General features: G+C 31.9%; 2 protein-coding genes across 2 annotated transcripts; both read right to left on the bottom strand.

The window, feature by feature from the left end:
• Positions 1-1,709: 1,709 nt before the first annotated feature.
• LOC17885804 (ABC transporter G family member 38) lies at positions 1,710-7,939 on the bottom strand. Its single transcript, XM_023783438.1, has 21 exons — positions 7,599-7,939; positions 7,393-7,513; positions 7,093-7,181; positions 6,845-6,929; positions 6,604-6,763; positions 6,452-6,528; positions 6,232-6,376; positions 5,850-6,151; positions 5,164-5,762; positions 4,914-5,074; positions 4,728-4,831; positions 4,516-4,651; positions 4,311-4,424; positions 4,131-4,222; positions 3,721-4,053; positions 3,361-3,651; positions 3,197-3,280; positions 2,985-3,118; positions 2,503-2,902; positions 2,170-2,424; positions 1,710-2,042 (listed from the first exon to the last, which is right to left on the bottom strand). The coding sequence occupies exons 1-21, from the start codon at positions 7,904-7,906 to the stop codon at positions 1,785-1,787; spliced, it is 4,248 nt and encodes a 1,415-aa protein (XP_023639206.1). The 5' UTR covers positions 7,907-7,939; the 3' UTR covers positions 1,710-1,784.
• Positions 7,940-12,712: 4,773 nt separating this feature from the next.
• Positions 12,713-19,439, bottom strand: LOC17885725 (putative ABC transporter B family member 8). Its single transcript, XM_023783060.1, has 9 exons — positions 19,203-19,439; positions 18,019-18,073; positions 17,761-17,936; positions 16,115-16,572; positions 15,494-16,040; positions 15,238-15,417; positions 13,871-15,163; positions 13,355-13,767; positions 12,713-13,137 (listed from the first exon to the last, which is right to left on the bottom strand). The coding sequence occupies exons 1-9, from the start codon at positions 19,437-19,439 to the stop codon at positions 12,771-12,773; spliced, it is 3,726 nt and encodes a 1,241-aa protein (XP_023638828.1). The 3' UTR covers positions 12,713-12,770.
• Between the last annotated feature and the right edge of the window lie 1,010 nt (positions 19,440-20,449).

The following is a 20,449-nucleotide window of genomic DNA, read 5'->3' as shown; positions in this document are numbered from 1 at the left end:
GCAAAACAGTCGCTCAATTTTGCGACTTAAAAAAGGGTCACAAACTTTAGTCCCAAAATGCAGGTTTTCTTGTAGTGGTCGTACATCAGTCGTAAGTTTTGGTGACTGTCTAGTGACGAAGTAGCGACTGAAGTTTGCTACTAAATATGTCGTCGGTATGTAGTTGTAACATTAGCTACTGATGTACGACTCATATCTACGACAAAGTTGCTAATGAATACCTACTACTTGGTTATCGTTTTCTTAATTACGTTTTTGGTTCTTGATTTTAGTTTGAAGAAAAGTAATAACAAAAACAAATTAAAGAAATCTTAAATCCCAAAAACACATCAAAATGAAAATTCAAGTGCATACAAAAGGAATACAAGTTTTCAATAGGAAAAACAAGTTTTCAATAGGAAAAACAACTCCAACTGATAAGGAGTTGATCGTGTTACCTAAACAGAACATAAGTTTAAAGGTTTATAAAAGCAAGAGAGTTATAAACCAATAGCTAAACAGGTTTAGTATGTGGATGATCAGAAGCAGTTTCTTTAGCAAGGAATGCAAGGAATCTCTCGTCGGTTTTCAAGAACTTGTGGACAGTCACAAGCTCGGCGATCTGGGCCTTTTGATTAGTTGTTATACACTTTTAACAAGAACTGTAAGTCTAACAAAAAAATATTAATTTTGAATCAAAGAGCTGCAAAATTAAGACCATGTTTAACAAGTGATCAACTAATCATTCGAAGAAAATACTTAAATTATCACATAAGCTCAAAAATTACAATAGTTGTATTTAATACTATGGCCATGTTTGACAATTAGTCGCAGCGGTTACGACGGAAACAAAAAATAAAGCTTTCATTTGTTCTTCAGCCTTTTTTTGTCTCTCATGTTTTTCTGTTGCGTGATTTTAATAACATGAATTTACAATCGCTAGCATTATTAGCGACACCAGACATACCTTATTTTGAGGTAGCAACAGTCGCATGATTAAAAGTAATTGAAGAATTTTTTACAGATAAGATAAATATGAAAGATGGATTTTAATCTAAAAAATTAAATCTAGATAATAATTATAATTTGGGGGGGGGGGGGTTTATTAAGTTTAATGGATTAAAAACCCAAAAAAAATCATATGTTATTCAATGACTGATTTTAAAATAATTATCAAAACCACGTGTTATTGGTTGTATGATTTATAAATTCTAGTTAATATCCCATGTTATTAGTTTAGTGACTTTTTGTATTTTAAAATATGTTGTATATTTTAAATGGATTTGAAATGATTTGAGAGTGTAAAATAGAAGGATTCAAATCCAAGGATAAAACATATTATTTCAAAATCCATGTATTTTGATTTTATAATTAATAAGGATTCACAAATCCTATATAGATTTACAAATCAATAAACCAATAACAGCCTCTAAAATTATAGTTAAGCCCTTTAATTTTATTCAAAGAGAATATAGCAAAAGTATAATAGTCGTATTAAATACTTTTTGATGTCTTCTAACAGAAAACATCAAAGTTTCCCAACTGGTTTTTTTACCAAGTTTTTCTTTTCTTGCTGGCTATATATGATGATGGCCATGACAAGGCGACAATATTCAAAGTTCAAAGTTTAGTTTTTCTTGTATTATATTATTTGGTCTAAGGCTATATGTCATATTCTTAGACCTGAGATAGTAATATTCTATGTACAAACCCAAATTATGTTTCTACCATAACAAAAACCTAATTTTATAACAAATTGATGATCAAACAAGTAGATAATGAGATATTAGTGTTCACAAACTTTCTCATCTCTTTTGGAAATTTAGAGCCTTAACAGAGAAAGCATAGATAAATGCAAAAAACAAAGAGAAAGCAATGAGGGCAAGTGAGACAACCCACAAGAAGTTGTATTCATAACCATAATAATTTTTCATGAACTCATCCACCTTCTCACCCGTATCGAGCTTCGTCTCTACATCTCCATATTGAGCTATTGTCGCTCCGTACAACCCCCACCACCCTGGACACACGTACGTGAACCATCTTAACCATATCGGCATTCTCTGAAAAATTAATATCAAAATTAGTAATGAGCACTTATAACCAAGCTGAAAGTTTTTACGATTAATTAATTACAAATATTTTTGATAAATTTTAAAGAGGCTTTGTAACTAAGAGATGGTTACTTACAGAATGAGGAATGGTGAATCCTGAAAAGACGTTCCACGATGTGGATATGACTCCATTGAGTATCGAAGCGATTTCTTGAGTAGGACTTACGGAAATGACCATTATACCGGTATATATAGAGTATAGGATGCTGATGAAGGTAAATAATATATTCAACAAAAATTTGGAAGCTGTCCATTCATATCCTATCATCCCATAGACGATAGCTCCATAGATACAAGCTTGAGCCATTATATAAGGAATCTCGATTATCACCTTCAAAATGGTTTCATGTTTTCAAGTTTAGAAACCAAAACATATGATAGGGTTAATTGGTACATAGAAAGAAAATACCTGTGAAAATGCATAGGGTAGAGAAGAGTACATTCCAGCACCTGTTTCTCGATAAAAAACTATACGTTCAGCGATTACGATAGGACGCACAGATGCCGCACTTTGCGAGCTTAAGAAGCCAATAACGGTTGACAGTGCGCCTACACTATTGAAGATATCTTGTCTTGTTCCTTTTCTTTTGCCGAGGTTCCAAAAGATGATTCCATACATGATTCCAACAGCAGCCCCAAAACCGAGACGCACCGCATTATAAGGAACATTTCTCCAATATGACTTGTGTTGTTTCCACAAGCAAGCTTGGAATTGAGAGAAATAAGATTTTGAATATTTTGTTGAGAAATGAATGTCTTGTGCATGAGGAGGAACCATGTTCAATTCCTTAATCAGATCTTTGTTTCTCCTATATTCACACAACAAGTGTTTAGGAGATTTTTTAAATTATAATATTTTTTTTATGAATGCTTGCGTGTAACTCAACTTACTTGTAAAGGTTCGAGTTTTTGTATACTTCAGAAAATCTGACACCAAGAACATCTTCTTGTGCCCTTGTTGTAACTTCAAGGGCCCATGTTGCTGGATTGTAACCTTCTTTTATTTTTCCTACTCCTCTTATTCCCTAAAAATAATGATGTCAAATTATAAATTGTGAAGAAGAAGAGGTGCTGAGAAAATAGTTTCACTTATTCCCTCTTACCTCAAAATATTCGATTAGTTGAGAGGAATGGTGGCCAATTGGACCAACATATATCTCTTCTCCTCCTCTTGTCAATAAGAAAAGCTAAAAAACTGAAAGTTAGGTACATATAAAGCTTCATGTAAAAGTAATAGAAACATAAAATAAAGTAATTTATGAGTTACTTCATCAAAAGATTCAAAAATATCGATACTCGGCTGGTGGATGGTGCAAACAACAGTTCTTCCTGTGTCAACAGTGTTTCTAACTGTCCTCATGACAATTGCGGCCGCTCTTGCATCTAATCCAGATGTTGGCTCATCCATGAAAAGAATAGAGGGATTGGCTACAAGCTCTACCGCGATTGTCATCCTTTTTCTTTGCTCGGTCGAAAGCCCACTAACTCCCACATTTCCAACCAACATCTTCCTCAATGGTTTTAACTCTATCAATTCCATCACCTCTTCAATAAAGAGCTGCACATTTCTATTAGTTATATGGTTCTTATAAAGGAGATTGATTATCATATATTTAGAGACACTAACCTCTCGAGTATGTGTGTCGATATCAGTGGGCAACCTCAACCACGCAGAATAAAGAAGAGACTCATAGACTGTTAAAAGAGGGGAATGTATGTCAGATTGTTCACAATAACCCGAAACACGAGCAAAGCTGTCCTGCTTTTTAAGAAATCCAGAGACATGTATTTCTCCATGAATGTATCCTGTGTTTTTACGCCCGGCTAAAACATCCATCAATGTAGTTTTTCCAGCGCCACTCACGCCCATAAGTGCAGTAAGAACGCCAGGCCTAAAAGCACCACTTAATCCATTCAATAGTACTATTTTATCATCTCTTATGCCATTTTCTTTCATCTCCTACAAAATTCTTCTTTTAAATTAAAAAAAAATCTTGCTCATGTACTCTATGTTTATTGAAAATTTCATTCTCATACCTTTGGAGTATCAACTGAATATGTGATGTTCTCAAATGTCATGTATAGAGGCTTGAAAGGTATAAGCAGTTTTTTCTCGTTGCAAGTCCTCACTGTTACAAATTCTATATAATTTAAACCATTTTTGGGATCATGATGTTTACAAAGGAGAAGAAAAGAGAGAGTTATTCGAGGTCATACTTTCGATGAATGGTTGCACCGTGATTCTTGAATAGTTTCTATCCGTTATAGTATATTTGCTATCAGTTTCTTCACTTTCGTCTGGTAAAACAACACTCTTGGATACTCCATACTCTACAAGTATTAAAAAAATATATATGTTTAAAGGATGTAATTTGTATTTCTCTAATACATAAGTTTAGGAAGAGTAAATGAGGACACTCACGTTTAAGAAAAGCCAGACACAACGATGTAACAATGTTGGACAAGATTGTGGATATGATCAATGCTAAAATTCCAATCCAATACCAATAAGTTTCTACAAAAAATCCTCGCGATTTTAAGACCGCAACTCCCAAACCCTGCAAATAGTACATAGTAAAGTTTAGATTCCAAAAAATGTGTTGAAAACTAAAGAAATATTTTCTAGGAAATTACATCTTTCCATGAATTGCTGCGGAATTCGTTAACCGAAATAGCTGTTTGAATATACATCATTGGTGATGTCCAATACGCCCATGTTAACCATTTGTGCACTTGATCTGTGAAACACAACTCATCACTATTAAGCTTTTGAATTATACAATTGAATGAATTTAGAACATTCATTTCCATAAGACTTACTTCGTGACAACACATATCCACTGAATGTCATCAGCCACATCACAGCAAGACATCCCATTGTGTTTGAAACCACATGATTTCGAGTCACTGCAGCGATACACCGAAAGAGTCCATACGACATTTGTCCACACAATGCTAGAACTAAGTAGTGTTTAAGGAACCTATAGTGACAAAAATACATATTATATTTAGATGTACTTAATAGTAGAAATAGCAAATAAAAACTTATGGAATGTTAAGATAAGCTTACGAGGTGATGGTTGGATCATATCCAATGAAGAAATATACTATGAAAACCACAATGAGGACTTCAATGAATGATAAAGGGAAGGTGATGATTGAGGTTGGTAACGAGAACGCCCATGATGGGTAAAAGCTGAAACGACGTTGCTTGTAGAACACTGGAAGCTTTTCAATAGTCATCGGAAGTTCGAAAAACCCTGAGAATATAATCGATTGTACTTCCAAATAGATAGCTCCCATGTATATGATTCCATCCTCTATCGTACTGTGATACTCCCTTTGATGCGAAAAAACGACTCCAATTATAAACGCATTGATAATAAGCTGAAGTGACTTCAAGACAAAAGTACGTAAGTTCCTCTTCATTAGAATCCTTTCTCGTTCTAAGCATGCCTTTAGTAGCTCCAACTTGCTAGCTCCATATCTTGTCTTTGTCAAAGCTGCTCTGTGATTGTTCATACGATCAAATGGTGTTGCAAGCTGAGACAGCATTGTGCTTCCCAAATGGTGCCGTTTGAAGCCTTCCTTGAATTGTTCTGCTGATATATAACGATATGGCAGCTCTAGATTAGCCCAATATTGTTCTTGATCTTTTCTGGATAAAATCTAATTGAAAAAATGTAATGTTGATTAGTATAATTCAAGGTAGAAAATAAGTTTCACTAAAAACAAGAATGTTGTTGGAGAACTCACTTCTTGCAAGTAATCAGCAACCCCTTTTCTTTCGGGACACTTAAACCCCATATATTCAAAAAATTCTAGGACATCTTCCCGAGGTCCATGGTAAACGATGTGGCCTTCCCCGATAATGATGACATCGTCAAATAGCTCAAATGTCTCTGGAGGAGGTTGAAGAAGAGAGATAAGAGCGGTTTTTTTGAAAACATGGATCATTTGCTTGATGCACTTGACAATCTGAAACGTCGTCGAGCTATCTAAACCATCTGATATGTTGTCCATGAAGAAAGCTCCTACTGGTCCGACCAACATCTCACCTAGACACACAAACCAAATCACATAAATAACACATTTCAATACACAATCGAAAAACTATTAAAAACTTCTCGTTTGGTACCAGTAGTTACGCGTTTCTTCTGCCCACCAGAGATGCCTCTTTTCATATGATTCCCAACTATTGTATCAGCACAAATGTCAAGTCCTAAGAGTTTTAAAACATAATCTGTAACTACATACTCCTTGTGACCTTTCATAACTGATGCCTGTAAATAATATCACAACATTGTAAAAATCAATATTCGACATTAATTTATCTATCTAATAATCTCTCTTTGTACCTTCATTAACGCATCAAGGTAAGGATCTGGCTTGATATTCAAGTCTTTCTCCCGTCTCAGTAACTCCGCAAGCATATCTGTTCTCAACCATCCATGTCAATAATCAGTCTGGAGAGACCACTACATAAAATAAAGTCGATAATGTTTCATACCAAAGCCTGTTCCCACTCCTTGACATTTTGCAGAAAATTTTAATGTTTCTCGAACGGTTAAGTCCGGCAAGTGAACATCGTATTGGTCGACGTAGCCGGCAGTTCTTTCTGGCACGAACTCATTCAACTCATGACCATTGTATGTCACTTTCCCCGTAGACTAGCCATTCAACAACATATACTTAAAAATAATTCATTCTAAATTTTTGATATCTTTTAAAGATTGAAGTGTATATTTTACCTTTAGTCCAGTTTCTGTTTTTCCAGACAATGCTTTTAGTAAAGTAGACTTTCCAGATCCCGGTGGTCCTAAAAGTAGAGTCAATCTGTAATAAAATGAAACAAAATGAGAATTGATTTGTTGTTGTACAAAACATTGTTAGTTCTTTCTCTAAGAAAAAAAATAAAAGATCTTCAATGGACTAATATCAAAAATATCATAATCAAAACATGAGTTTAAGAACAAATAGCTAAGGATTGTTGATGAACCTGCCGGGCTTGATGATTCCGCTCACATCCTTAAGAATTGAGATTCTCTTTTTATGAACCCGAAGAACTCCGATTCTAGTCCCAATACCCTTTTCAATAGAAAATTAGCTGCTTATCACAATAAGCTATAACAAAGAGAGGTAAAATAAAAAGGCTTATCATACTGATTTCTTGCTATACAAGAAACATATTGACTACGCAAAAAAAAAGATTTCTTGTTTTACAAGAAACTAATGAGTTCATGACTGTGGGAACAGCTTTTCTAATGAGTTTAAGAAATTAATGAGTTCAAGATGTTACTTTTATAACGTTGACGAATGAGTTCATGACTGTGGGAACATCTTTGCTTCCCACATAGGCTTCAGTAGTCAAATTTAAATCCTCAAATCTGACTTCTATCGTCGGCAAATTCAAAGAGACTCTGTTTTTTTTTTGACATAGTAACAAAAAATAAAGTTTAATTTCTAAAATACTTTAAAAAAAATTATGTTTTAATGCAATTTTACCTATCAAAACGATTCTTCAACCTTTGTAGATACTCTCCATGCCAATCCTCATCATCTATCATCATCACTCTATCAAATAACTCTTTTCTCTCCGTGACGCCAAGATCTTTCATGTTAATCTCCTTGAAACCTCCTGTGATCCCTCTAAGAACGGCCTTCGTAACCCGGTCGTACGTTGGAAGACGCTGCAACTTCTCCATAGCCGCTACCTTCATGGCTTCCTCTTCGTCTTCTTCTTCATTTCTCCGACGGTTACTGTCTCTATCCATCATGATCTCCTCCTCTGAGCATGCTCTGTAATGTGCCATCTCTTCTTTTCTCTCTCTCAACTTTTTTTCTCAAATGTTATATAAGCTAATAGTCAAATGTATTTTCATAGACACCAGATTTTATTATGATATATTGACTAACATGTACTAATTGTCAAAAATTAAACAGGTGTGGATTCTGATGACAAGTGTAAATCTAGGTATTTTTATTAATTTATGACCTTATATATGTATCATAGATTCTTATATTTTGAAGAATATCTTATATATACATTGACCATATCTAAAACAGATTCTGTACCTCAGAAAAATCAAACACTTGTCTGCATTAATAGATACATGCATGCATATAGAGAAAGAAAAATAAAAGTATGCATAAATGCTTATGTGAGTAATATATATTTTTGCATACTCATATTTATTACTTTACAATGTAATAATCATCTTAATAAGGATTGTACATAAATGCTTATGTGACAATATATATTTTAGCATATACTATTGCAATAAAGGAAGCTTATATATATATATATATTTCAGCATAAAAAACTTCTTATTAAAGAGTTTCTCATATTTGACTTTTGTTTTAAAGAAATTTCTTAAATAAAACACTAAAAGTATGCAACCATTACAACCACAAAATAAGAAAAGAACTAGTAACTAGTACTAAGACCACCTTCACCGGTTTAAAACTGTGAGGGTTACTTTAAAAAGTAATAATATTTTAATAATATTAATTATATTTCAACTTTTAATTAAATCTAAACCATTGATTAAATGACACATGTATTTTGAATGAAAGCAGAACAAAGTACCGGTGTTATAATGGTACTTTGGCACCTTTGTACTTTCTTTTTCCTGTTTTGTAATTTTTTTTTATTAGAAGCACCTCTCTTTCTTACCTGCAGTGGAGCTGCTCTAAGAGGACCAATGATCCAAAAAAAGAAACTTTGAAAACATAACCTAATCATTTGTGGATGTTAGATAGATCCTGATTTTTTTTTGTTTCTTCTAAAATATATAATAAATTAGTAAAATTTTGAAACATATGAATATATTTTTATTTAAGTTTTTGAATAATGTGAAACATTTGAAATACTGTATATACTAGTTACTACCCGTGCTATCGCATATGCTCATATTTTGTTATTAGCTAATTGATTAGTATTTAAAAATTGAGTAAGACTTGAATGTGTAAATAGGAATGTAATGGAAGATTTGATTGATTAATTATAACTGTTCTGTATAATATTAAACTCCTAATTATTTTGTCAAATCTTTGTTTTATATGGTTTTAATTACTATAAAATTGTGCTGACACATGTTATTCAAGATATGTAGATACATCCTCACAAGTAGAAACTACATGGGGTTTTCTCTTTTAATATTGGATCCCCCAATAAAACACCTCCCTATTATATTTATCAAATTTCACACCTATAGTGTATGTTTTGACGGTCCAACCCGTAAAATATTAAATTTGTAAGAAATACACATCACTGTGAATAATTTGGTAGACTAACCCGTAAAAGATTGCATTCGCAAAATATAGAAATTTACATTATACTAGTTACTAACCCGTGCTATTCTCATATTTTCTATTAGCTAATCGATTATATTATTTAAATGTTGAGTAAAAATTGAATGTATAAATAGGTATATAATGCAAGACATGATTAATTACCTTTAATTGGCTAGTTAGGTGTTTTAAACTCATATTTTTGGAGCTATGTATCAAAATATATCCTCATTAGTAGCAGCTACATGCTGTTTATCAAATTGCACATATATAACTTATATTTTGACGGAACAACCCTTAAAAGACTGTATTTTCAAGAAATACACACTCACAAAAAAGATTTTATTCGATTAACCCGTAAGAGATTGCATTCGTAAAAATATCAATCATAACCTATTCTACCATATGATTGCGAGTTTTGCAACCAACCTAAGTACTCTTACAATATTATAAAATTATAATATATATATATATATATATATATATATATATATTCTAAATACATATATTATATATATATATATATATACTGAATGTTTTTAATTATTAAAGATAATTTAAATCTTTTAAAATAACATTTGAATAGCTTTGAAAATCTATGAAAATAAGATATCTTTAAGATATTAAAAAATTGATTATATAATATAATAATACTTTAACTTTTAAAATTATAATAGAGTTTAATATTTATTGAAAAATTTATTGAAAATATATATAATATTTTAAAGTTTATTTGGAGTTTAAGTACTTATAATATTTTTTAACGAAATTGTTAAAATATTTCTAATATTTGAAGGGAGATTTGCACAACTAACCTTTTTATGATACCCTTTTCTACAAGTACCCTCTCTAGATGTCCATTTTCAAAAATACCCTCTTTAATGTACAAAATGACTAAATTACCCTCCTTTATTATAACACATGATGAAGAAAGAAATATTCTTTCCCGCAAGAAAAATATTCCTTCCGAAAAATTTCCCGCCAAATTTTCCCGCCAAAAGTTTCCCGCCAAATTTTCCCGCCAAAAATTTTCGGCAAAAATTTTCCCGCCAAAAAAAAATTTCCCCCCAAAATTTTTTCCGCAATTCCTTAAAAAAACCTTGTAAATATTTATAAATTCTTTAAAAATCCTTTAAAAACCCTTGTAAATCTTTTAAAAGTCATCCAAAACCTTTCAAAACTTGAGTAAACCTTTTAAAACCATTGTAAATCATTTTATAACATTTATAAACACTTGTAAACCCCTTTAAACCCCTTATAACCGTGATAAATCATTTAATAAAAACTTTTGTAAACTTCTAAAACCCTTTAAAAACCCTTGTAAATCCTTAAAAATCATTTTAAAGAACTTGTAATACCTTTAAAAACTTTTGTAAACCCTTCAAAAACCTTTGTAAACTTCTAAAACCCTTTAAAACTTCTTGTAAACCCTTTAAAACTATTTTTAAATCTTTGTATGCCTTTAAATACACTTTTAAATCCTTTTAAAAACACTTGTAAATCCTTTTAAAAAACCTTTAAAAATCCTTATAAATCCTTTTAAAACTGTTATAAACTTATAAAAACTTATAAAAACCATTGTAAATCATTTAAAAACCATTTAAAAACCTTTGTAGGCTTCTAAAACCCCTTATAAACCATTACAAATCTTTTAAAAACCATTTAAAAACACTTGTAAATCCCTTTAAAAACCCTTGTAAACCCTTTAAAAGACCCTTTAAAAAATCTTGTAAACCCTTTAAAAAAAATTGGCGGGAAAATTTTGAAAAAATATTTTTTTTTGTGGGAAAATTTTTGCGGAAGTTTTGTTGGCGGGGAAATTTTCTCGGAAATTTTTTTGGCGGGAAAATTTTTCTCGGAAACTTTTTTGGCGGGAAAATTTTGGCGGGAAAGTTTTTGGATGGAATATTCCTTCCTTTGGGAAAGAATATTCTTTGAAATAGGGGTAAAATGGCCATTAAAATATAAGAGAGGGCAAAAATGAAAATGGTCAAAAAAGAGGGTATTTTTAAAAGAGTGTATCATAAAAAGGTTATTGGTATCAATTTCTCATATTTGAACCTATTAGAAGTTTTATGATTTATAATATTTTAAACTTTTTAAAATGGTAAAATAATAATAGTTTAAAGCTTTTTACATACATACTTTTTTTTATTTATAGATTGAGAATATATGCCCGTTTTAAAAAATCAACTTGTAACATGTGAAAAACAATTTAAAATTTTATTAGACATATGTATTATATAATAATATAAAATAAAATAGAAATTAGATGATAAATTTTGACTAATGCTGTTTCCTTGATACACTTTTGCAAAAGTACATTTTTCATTTTCATTTTAAACCTCTTATACACAATTAAAATATGTTGAATTAATTTTTAGAATTTTTTTAGGTTTGGGTTCTCTATTTTACATTTAGAATATAGTTTTGAGGGGGTAGTGTTAGTATTTGGAGTTTTGGGTTTACAATTTAGTCATTTTTATATAGAAAAAAGTATACTATAAAAAATGGACAAAAAGGGGTTTTTTTGCAAAATGGTTCTCAAATAATGTTATTTCCGCAAATGTCCCAAATAAAATCAAATAAAGGTGAAAGAAGAATAATAATAGTTTGAAATATATTAGAAAAATCTATAATATGTTTACAAATATACAATTTTGAATTTAGTAGACCAATTTTATGCGAGCAAATTTAAATTATTTCCATAAATATGAGTTAGTTATTATTTTTTATTTAATTTCTTTTTTAAAAATAGTTTTTTTCAAGAAAAAGATGCGAGCCAATGAAAAAACTCTACATGTCATTACAATATGTCCGAATATCTTATTCAAGATCCGAATAGTAAGGACCGGCTCCAGTAAAAGCATTTTATTGTCTTTAATTTTGTTTCGATACACCCTCTATAGTAATGACATTTCATGGAATATGATTTTTTTAGACATTTTTTTATTGGTACTCCTGCTTTGATTTTTTTAGACATCTTCAATTCGAGAACCCTAAACTCACAAAAAAATTTTGTTTTCTCAACTCTGATGTTCCGTCATTGCCACGGTGTTGGCTGACTCATCATCGTTAAATGGTTAACTAACACCGTTTCGATATATGTTGATTTTGGCTGATTTCATATAATTTAGGTTGAGAATTTGAATTTTTTGTGAGTTTAGGTTATTATTTGTTGGGTATCATAGTTTGGGAATAAAAATACCGCCAGCAAATAGTCTGGGTTGATTTTCGCTATTTTCCCCTACATGATATATATACATTATATAGTATATATTTTTATAAACTACATTTTATTTTTATTTACAATATGACTTATTCAGTTTACTAATATATACCTAATTTGTAAAAAATCTTTTCAAAATTTTCTAAGAAAACTCTTCAAGATTCGAGATCATGCGCATGAAAAAGTTTAGAGAACTGGCCTCTACTATTTTTCAAGCGGTCGTAACTCCCTGTCTCTACTACGGTTCCATCTGCGATCACCGCAATACAATCCAAATTGTTCAAGGTGTTGATGCGGTGAGCCACTACTACAGTAGTCATCTTCCGGCTAGCCATGATCCGAGCTAGAGCGTCTTGAACCTCATGCTCTGATTTAGAGTCCAAGGAACTCGTAACCTCATCAAGTAGAAGTATTATAGGATTTCTCAAAAAGGCTCTGGCAATGGCTATTCTTTGTTTCTGACCACCAGAAAGTTGCATTCCTCTTTCTCCACATTCTGTCTCATATCCTTTTTCCATTGCCCTTTATAGAAAAAAACAAAAAAAGAGTTGAACAAATGTAAAAAAATATGAAAGAAAACATAAGTAAAGTATAAAAAGTTGAACTACGGTCACAAGTTTTAAACTATAACTGATCCAATAAAAACAGTTGAACTCTAATACACATTTTATAAAACCTAAATTGTAAGGAGGATGAAAATAGGAGTTGTGTTTTATTTGTAAAATAGAATCATACTTACGAGATAAAGTCATGAGTATTAGCAGCTTTAGCAGCCCCTACCACCTCATCCGCGGTCGCTTCGGGTCGTCCTAGTATAATATTTTCTCGGATACTTCCAGAGTAAACAACTGGCTCTTGGCTCACTAGAGCAGTATGTTGTCTATACCATTTAATATCTATATTTCTCAATTCCACACCATCTATTTTCACACATCCTATTTCCACATCATAGAATCGTTGGATCAAAGCTATCACTGTTGATTTACCACATCCTGATGTACCAACCAATCCAATGCTTGTTCCAGGCTTGATGTTCAAGGAAAATTGTCGAAGCACCGGAATAGTAGGCCGGTTAGAGTATGAGAACTCAATATCTTTTAGTTCTATTCCCCCTAGTATTGTCTCAAATTTTTCTCCAGGGTTTGTATTTTCCTTCATGTAGCATTAGTTATTAGTAATATATGACAAATAGTTCTAAGAAAATATGTTAAATACATTCAAGATGATGAAATGTTAATGGATGTTTGTAACTTACTTGAGATGAAATACGGTCAAGGATCTTGAAAACAGAAGAAATGGCGGCAGAGCCTTTGGCAAGATCAGAAGTCATGCTTCCTGCTTCCGCAATAACCTTTCCGGTGCTTACTAAAACAAAGAACGTCTTGAATACATCCCCGGCTGAGATTTCACCCTTTTGAACCAACACTCCTCCATACCAAAAGTCTAGTGCCCATGTCAAGAAGGTTAGGCACTGCGCCAACCCCATCCCAAAGCCCGCAAGCCATGTTGCGTTCTTACCCTTTCTTTTTGCCCCATATTGAGCCTTATCAAATATTTCTATTATCTTCTTCGTGGACCCTAAGGATGTTACAATCTTGTGGTTGTATATAGCTTCTGATGCAATCTGTGAGCTACGGTTTTGTGCATAGGCATAATTATGGGAAATGTTGGAGAGCAAAACTTTTTTAGTGTAGAAGCAGAGGATAGAGAGAGGTTGAACAGCGATCATGACCAACGCGAGTTTCCAAGAAACTAGTAAACCTATAATCATAGCAATTGTCACACCTGAAATGGTCTGGACAAGCAAGGAAATTCTATCTGCTACTATGGACTTCACAATGGATGCTTCATTGCTAAGCCTTGAAGAAAGCTCACCACTGAAGTTCTCTTCCACATCAAACCAAGCAGGTTCAAAGGTAAATATCTTTTCGAGCATTTTCACCCGAAGTCTTTGCATTAGCGTTTCACCCATTTTCGCAAAACTATAATGCTGAAGGAGATTAAGGGAGATGGAGAGAACAGTGAGGGAAGTGAAAATTAAGGAGTAAATGCGTATCTTATCCTGCATTTCTTGCGAGTTTTTTGCAAAAAAAGCTGAGATCATGCCGCCAATGGTTAAGGCGTAAACCGGCTGGATTGCACCAAATGTTGCAGCTGATATGCAACCAACGAGAGAAGACTTCCACTCAAGAGAAACCAAAGGAATAAGTCTAGTGAATGAAGTATTTGGGCTATTATCATCGATTTTGGTTGTGTGAATGCTCTCCAATGATCTAGGAGACACAACAAGATCAGGAGATGACCTTATGCTTTGCCTGTTGATACTGTTCCTAGTAGCCCAATATTGTCGTATCTCAGGAGTTTTGATCCCATCGCTAAGATCTTGTCGATGTTCATGGCTGAATTCTGTTTGCAGTTTTACGAGTTTCGCATAGTGGTTGTTCTTCATCACCAAATCTTCATGAGAACCAAGTTCTTTAACGAAACCATTTTCTAACATGGCAATAATATTCGCTCCTCTAACAGTTGAAAGCTTATGTGCCACCACCTGTAACACAATAGAAGAATACTATTACCAAAACAAATAGATGCATATATGAGTTGGAGAAATGTTTAAATTACCAGTGTAGTTCTCCCTGCAGCTACTTGATCAAGTGCATTTTGAATCAATGTTTCAGATTCTCCATCTAATGCACTTGTTGCTTCATCTAAAAGTAAAATCACCGGATTTCTAATAATTGCACGCGCAATTGCAATTCGTTGTTTCTGACCTCCCGATAAAAGTGCCCCGCGATCACCTACCTGTTTTCATGTTAATGTTATAACCAAATACAAAAAAACCATAATCATGTAATTAAATTCACGCTCAAATACATACATGTGTATCATAACCATTTGGTAATTGTGTTATAAACCCATGAGCATTTGCAGCCTTTGCAGCTAAAATAATTTCATCCATTGATGCATTATCTTTCCCAAACATTATATTTTCCCTTATCGACGTTCCAAATAAAGCATGATCTTGACTCACAACACCAATGTGTTCTCTCATCCATTTTAACTGAAGCATCTTTATGTCAAACCCATCGATTCTCACAAACCCCTCACATGGATCATAAAACCGTTGCAATAATGAAATCACTGTCGATTTACCACTTCCACTAGTTCCCATTAGAGCAACTGTTTCTCCAACATCAGCTGTGAGAGTGAAGTTCTTTAGAACTACGGATTTTGGACGAGAAGGATATATGAATGTTACACACTCAAACTCAACTCTTCCCTTCATTTTATCTTTTGGTATGAATCCTTTTGTTGTATCCTCACCATCTATCTCAGAAATCCTATCAATCCTTGAACATATTCGAGCCGCCGCAACTGAAGCCTCCGAAAAATATCTTATTTCAGTCAGTGCCGTCCCTAAAGAGCTATACACAACAAACGTTCTTTTTCACTATTTCATACAATGTGAGAATATGAATGAAAGGATTCACTTACTTACATGCCACTCAAGATAAAGGAGATTCCAGCTGCATAAATGCGGCCACCGGTTTCTTGTTTGTGCATCACTAATCGGCTTCCGTACCACGCAAGAAAAGCCCAAATGGTGAATGAAATCCCTGAGCTTCCCACAGCTAAACCTTTGGCAAGACCTTTCTTTAACCCAAGCTTCTTGTGTCTTTCCAAGACCTTTGAGTATTTTTTGATAATTTGAGTCTCCGCGGTGAAGGAAAGAATGGTCTTGATGGAGCTTAGAGCCTGTTCTACAATGGAGTTTGCAATCACGTCTTCTCTGAAAGATTTCTTGGTTAAATGAACAAGATAATTGCCATAGATCAACCCTGGGATTAAAAGAAGAACAAGTGTTGGGAGGGCCACGATGGTTAATCTCCACGAAAAGTATGCCGAAAACACAAGGCCAGTGATGAAAACTGATATGTGCATCAAGAATATGGGAACCTGAGATAGATAAATTTAGAAATAAAATGATCAATTTCATAATCATGAACGTGTATTCCTAAAATTAAGACAAAACCGGTTTACAACAATTATTTTGTATTGTCTATTTACTAAAGTAAGTCACTTATTCTTATCTATCTTTAATAATAATATAATGCCTAAGAAAAACGTTATTTTTTTCTCATTATTAAGTCTGAATATATGGTTTTTGGAAATTTAGGATTTTTGTAGTAATTTTGAAAAAATGTAAAATTAAATTTTAATTTAGAGATAACAAAACAACCTAGTCCTGAAAAACAAATTTTAGGATAGTAATTAGAAAATATAGATTGTTTTAGTTATTCAATTGTATTTATTTCAAATGTTACAATTGATCCATAGGCAGATTAATATAAACTCAATAAATATAAATATGAAACATCTTAGATAATAGACATATAGATATATATTAGTATGTCCTTGTAATAAACGGTAGGTCAAATGAAAATTTGAGGGATTGGGCTATATATTAAAAAGTAAAAAATATTGCACTTTTTTTTTTTTTCAGTAAATTTTATAATATGTCTGTAAATAAAAAATAATCTTAGAAGGAAAAAAAAAACTAAAATAACCTTTTCAGAGTTTTATTTTTAGTAAAGAGTTTATTAAATTTTTGACACTTTTATTATAACAAAAGTCAACCGATTCAAATATTCAAACAAATATACTTGGTTCTCTAAGTTGTATATTTTCAGTAACGTTCGTAAACAAGGTAATGATTGTTTAGCACGTCCAAAAATTATGAATATGTATATGTCCATACTCATGTTTTTAAAGTTTCGTTAATGTTTCTTTATTTGTGGAACAATTCTTAGATTCACCCCCGAGGGTGAACCTATATCATTCACCCCCTCTATGCATATATAGTTGTCTGAAAGGATAAACTTAACGAGTAAACCCTTTATAAATGTAAAATTGTGATTTTTAATATTTCCTATACACTTGTATGGAGAGAAATTTTATTTGTGGTATTTATCTCTTAACTGAGGTTCTTAATGTTATAATTTTAATAGTTATTATAAAATTTGATTATATAATTAATTTTGAATTTGAAAGAGAATGAGACACTCATTAAAATTTCTCAAAACCTCTCAAACGAGAGACTCATTCGTTTTGTAACAGTTTAATCTCAATAAGTTTTCTATTTACCTTTTCACTTAGAAGTTGTTGGATGAGAGAAGTATCAGTTGAAATGGTGTGGATGATTTCAGAAGTGGAAGCATCCGAATCAAAGAACGAAACTTCTTGTCGAAGAACAGCTTCAAGATATGTTCGACGAATCTTTACAACTTGTCTCTCGCTTGTTTTACTCCAACAGTAACCCTCTTCACGACAAAAAAAATATACTCAATACATTTAAATATATATTTTACTTGTCAAACAATTTTAAAAACTATATGACATTACCCATAAATGCCACTCCCAGTACTGCCAATCCCAGGTATACAAAGTAGAGACTGCACTGTATAACAAAAAAAACCTTTTAATGAACAAGAATACATTTTTTTCTTGTCAACATATATTAATAAACTAAAAGAAAAGAGTATACAAAAATAAAAGCATAGAAAAGAAATTTACAAATATATATATGATTTAAACAACTAGCTTTAGTATTCTTAGAACTTTGAGTATAATTTATAAAGGACAAATGAGAAATATAATAGTCGATATCTTTTTTTTTTTTGAATAATCAAAAAGATTCTGTACCGAAACCCATACATCCTCTCAGGCCCGAGACAAGAACATGTTATATAGTATCGTACCAAACGTTACTCGAACCAACAACCTCTAAACCGTCGATATCCTTCTTTTAACACAGAAAATGGATTTGTATTTGGATCATTGTGTCTGTATTCATTAATATTAATTGAACTTCATACTATTGATAAGGGATACGTGAATATATATAAAAAGCTTCTTATATATATATATATATATATAGTATTATATAAATACGTTCAAATATCCTTCCATAAGAAGATTGCAATAATTATCTTATATTTTATTTTAATGGTAATTCTCATAAAGACCATAAAAATTAATTTTTTAAATTCCAAAAATACCATCACTAGGTAAAGTTTTTCTTCTCAAAAACATCAGTAATTTTTTGTTTTAATGAAAATACCAAGAAACTTAAACTAAAATTTATACTTTCAGAACTAAATCCTAAAACCCAAAAAAAACCCTAAATCATAGAATTAATCATTGAAACCAAATTACTAAACCCAAACCTCCTTTTAAACTATAAAACCGTAAACGTTATTTTTGTCTTTGTGCTATTTTTGAACTAAAAAGTTTGGAGTTGTATTTTTGAGAAAACTCTAGAGATTATACTTTTGGAAAAGCTTAGTTTGCTGGTACTTGAGAGTATATGTCTTATTTTGATTATATTCCTTAAATCTTTATTTACAGAAATTATTTTTCTAGAAATATTAACAATAAAAATATACAGAACTATGGAAGAAATATCTTAATTCGAGTAGAATGAATCCAATCCGTTCATTCTTTTTGGTCGTGATATCTTTTCTACTTCAATGTTTATGTTAGATGTGTGCTAGTTGTAAGAAAAATTGAACTAAAAGATAACATACCTTTTGAATCTCATCCTTGAAAGTTGTGGAATTAGGATTGTGTTGACCATAGCCCAAGGTATTCATTATCTTGCTTGCAAACACTAACGACACGTTCGTAGACATTCCATCTCCAATAGCTCCCACAGTACCAAGTACCATCAGAACTATATCTATCCAATCTGCAAACCGAAACATTACATGTGTGGTACTACTCGATTTAGATGATTTCGACTCGGTTTTCTCTCGAGATCTCATCTTATCTCTTATCTCTTTCTTTGAACTTTTTCTTAAACCTTGATGAGAAGAGTATTCATTAACTTATAAAAAGAGTGAGGCCAATGAGTGATGGTTGAAGTGTTCTACACATAAAACAGAAGGGTTGGAGGAGCTTTTGCTTTTGTATGTTTTAACAATTTAATATAGTTAGCTTTTATATGTGATGTTTGTATTTTTTATTATATCTTTTGCTTATTGTTGTTGAAAATTCTATTTCACCACATGTGGGTTTCATTTTGTTCACCGACTGACCGCATAATCCTCCTTTTTGTTTACTTTATAGTTTCCAATCAACAACCATGCCAACAAGAGAGAATGATATTTTTTTATATTTGTAATAATACCACTTACTTCGACAATCATCTATATATTATTTAAAAAAAGTGGTGCAATTTGATTTTGTGAAGCTTATAAATCATATACCACTATTAACAATATTTTCCTTTATTTTAATAAAATTTTATATATTTTGCGTAATTTATAGTTATAGATTAATAATAAATCTTTAAGCCCTATCGACTTCTCATAAATAATTTCCAAAAACCACTGATTGATCTTATATTAATCTTACTCACAAAAATAGTAGTTACATACTCGTCGATGCCATCAGATGATCAAGATCTTTGGTATAAACAATTTACCGTAAATACTATAATTTTTTGAAAATTATTTTCTTTATATACAAGTTTAAATTAACTTATCTTTTAATCTTGTAGCAAGATTTAAATTGGCACCAAGATATGACACCTAGAGTTCGTCATAAATTTGACAAAGAAGCGCCGATTCAATGATCCAACACTTTAAATGAGTGGAAGAAAAAATACGTTGTTGGAGAGACTACAAAGGGGATAAATGACAAGTTGTACGAAGTGTGCAAGAATATTGGACAAAACCCGAGACAATGGTAACGTCTTTACAAAAATCCAAGAACCGGAAAAGTAACCGAGGCGGGAAAGGGATAGCAACACACAATGCCGGGTCAACAAGCT

The sequence above is a fragment of the Capsella rubella genome, unplaced genomic scaffold (assembly GCF_000375325.1).
Source record: "Capsella rubella cultivar Monte Gargano unplaced genomic scaffold, Caprub1_0 scaffold_5, whole genome shotgun sequence".
NCBI classification, from domain to species: Eukaryota; Viridiplantae; Streptophyta; class Magnoliopsida; order Brassicales; family Brassicaceae; genus Capsella; species Capsella rubella.
Note: the sequence above shows the minus strand (reverse complement) of the source record. Positions and strands in the feature narration are given on the sequence as shown.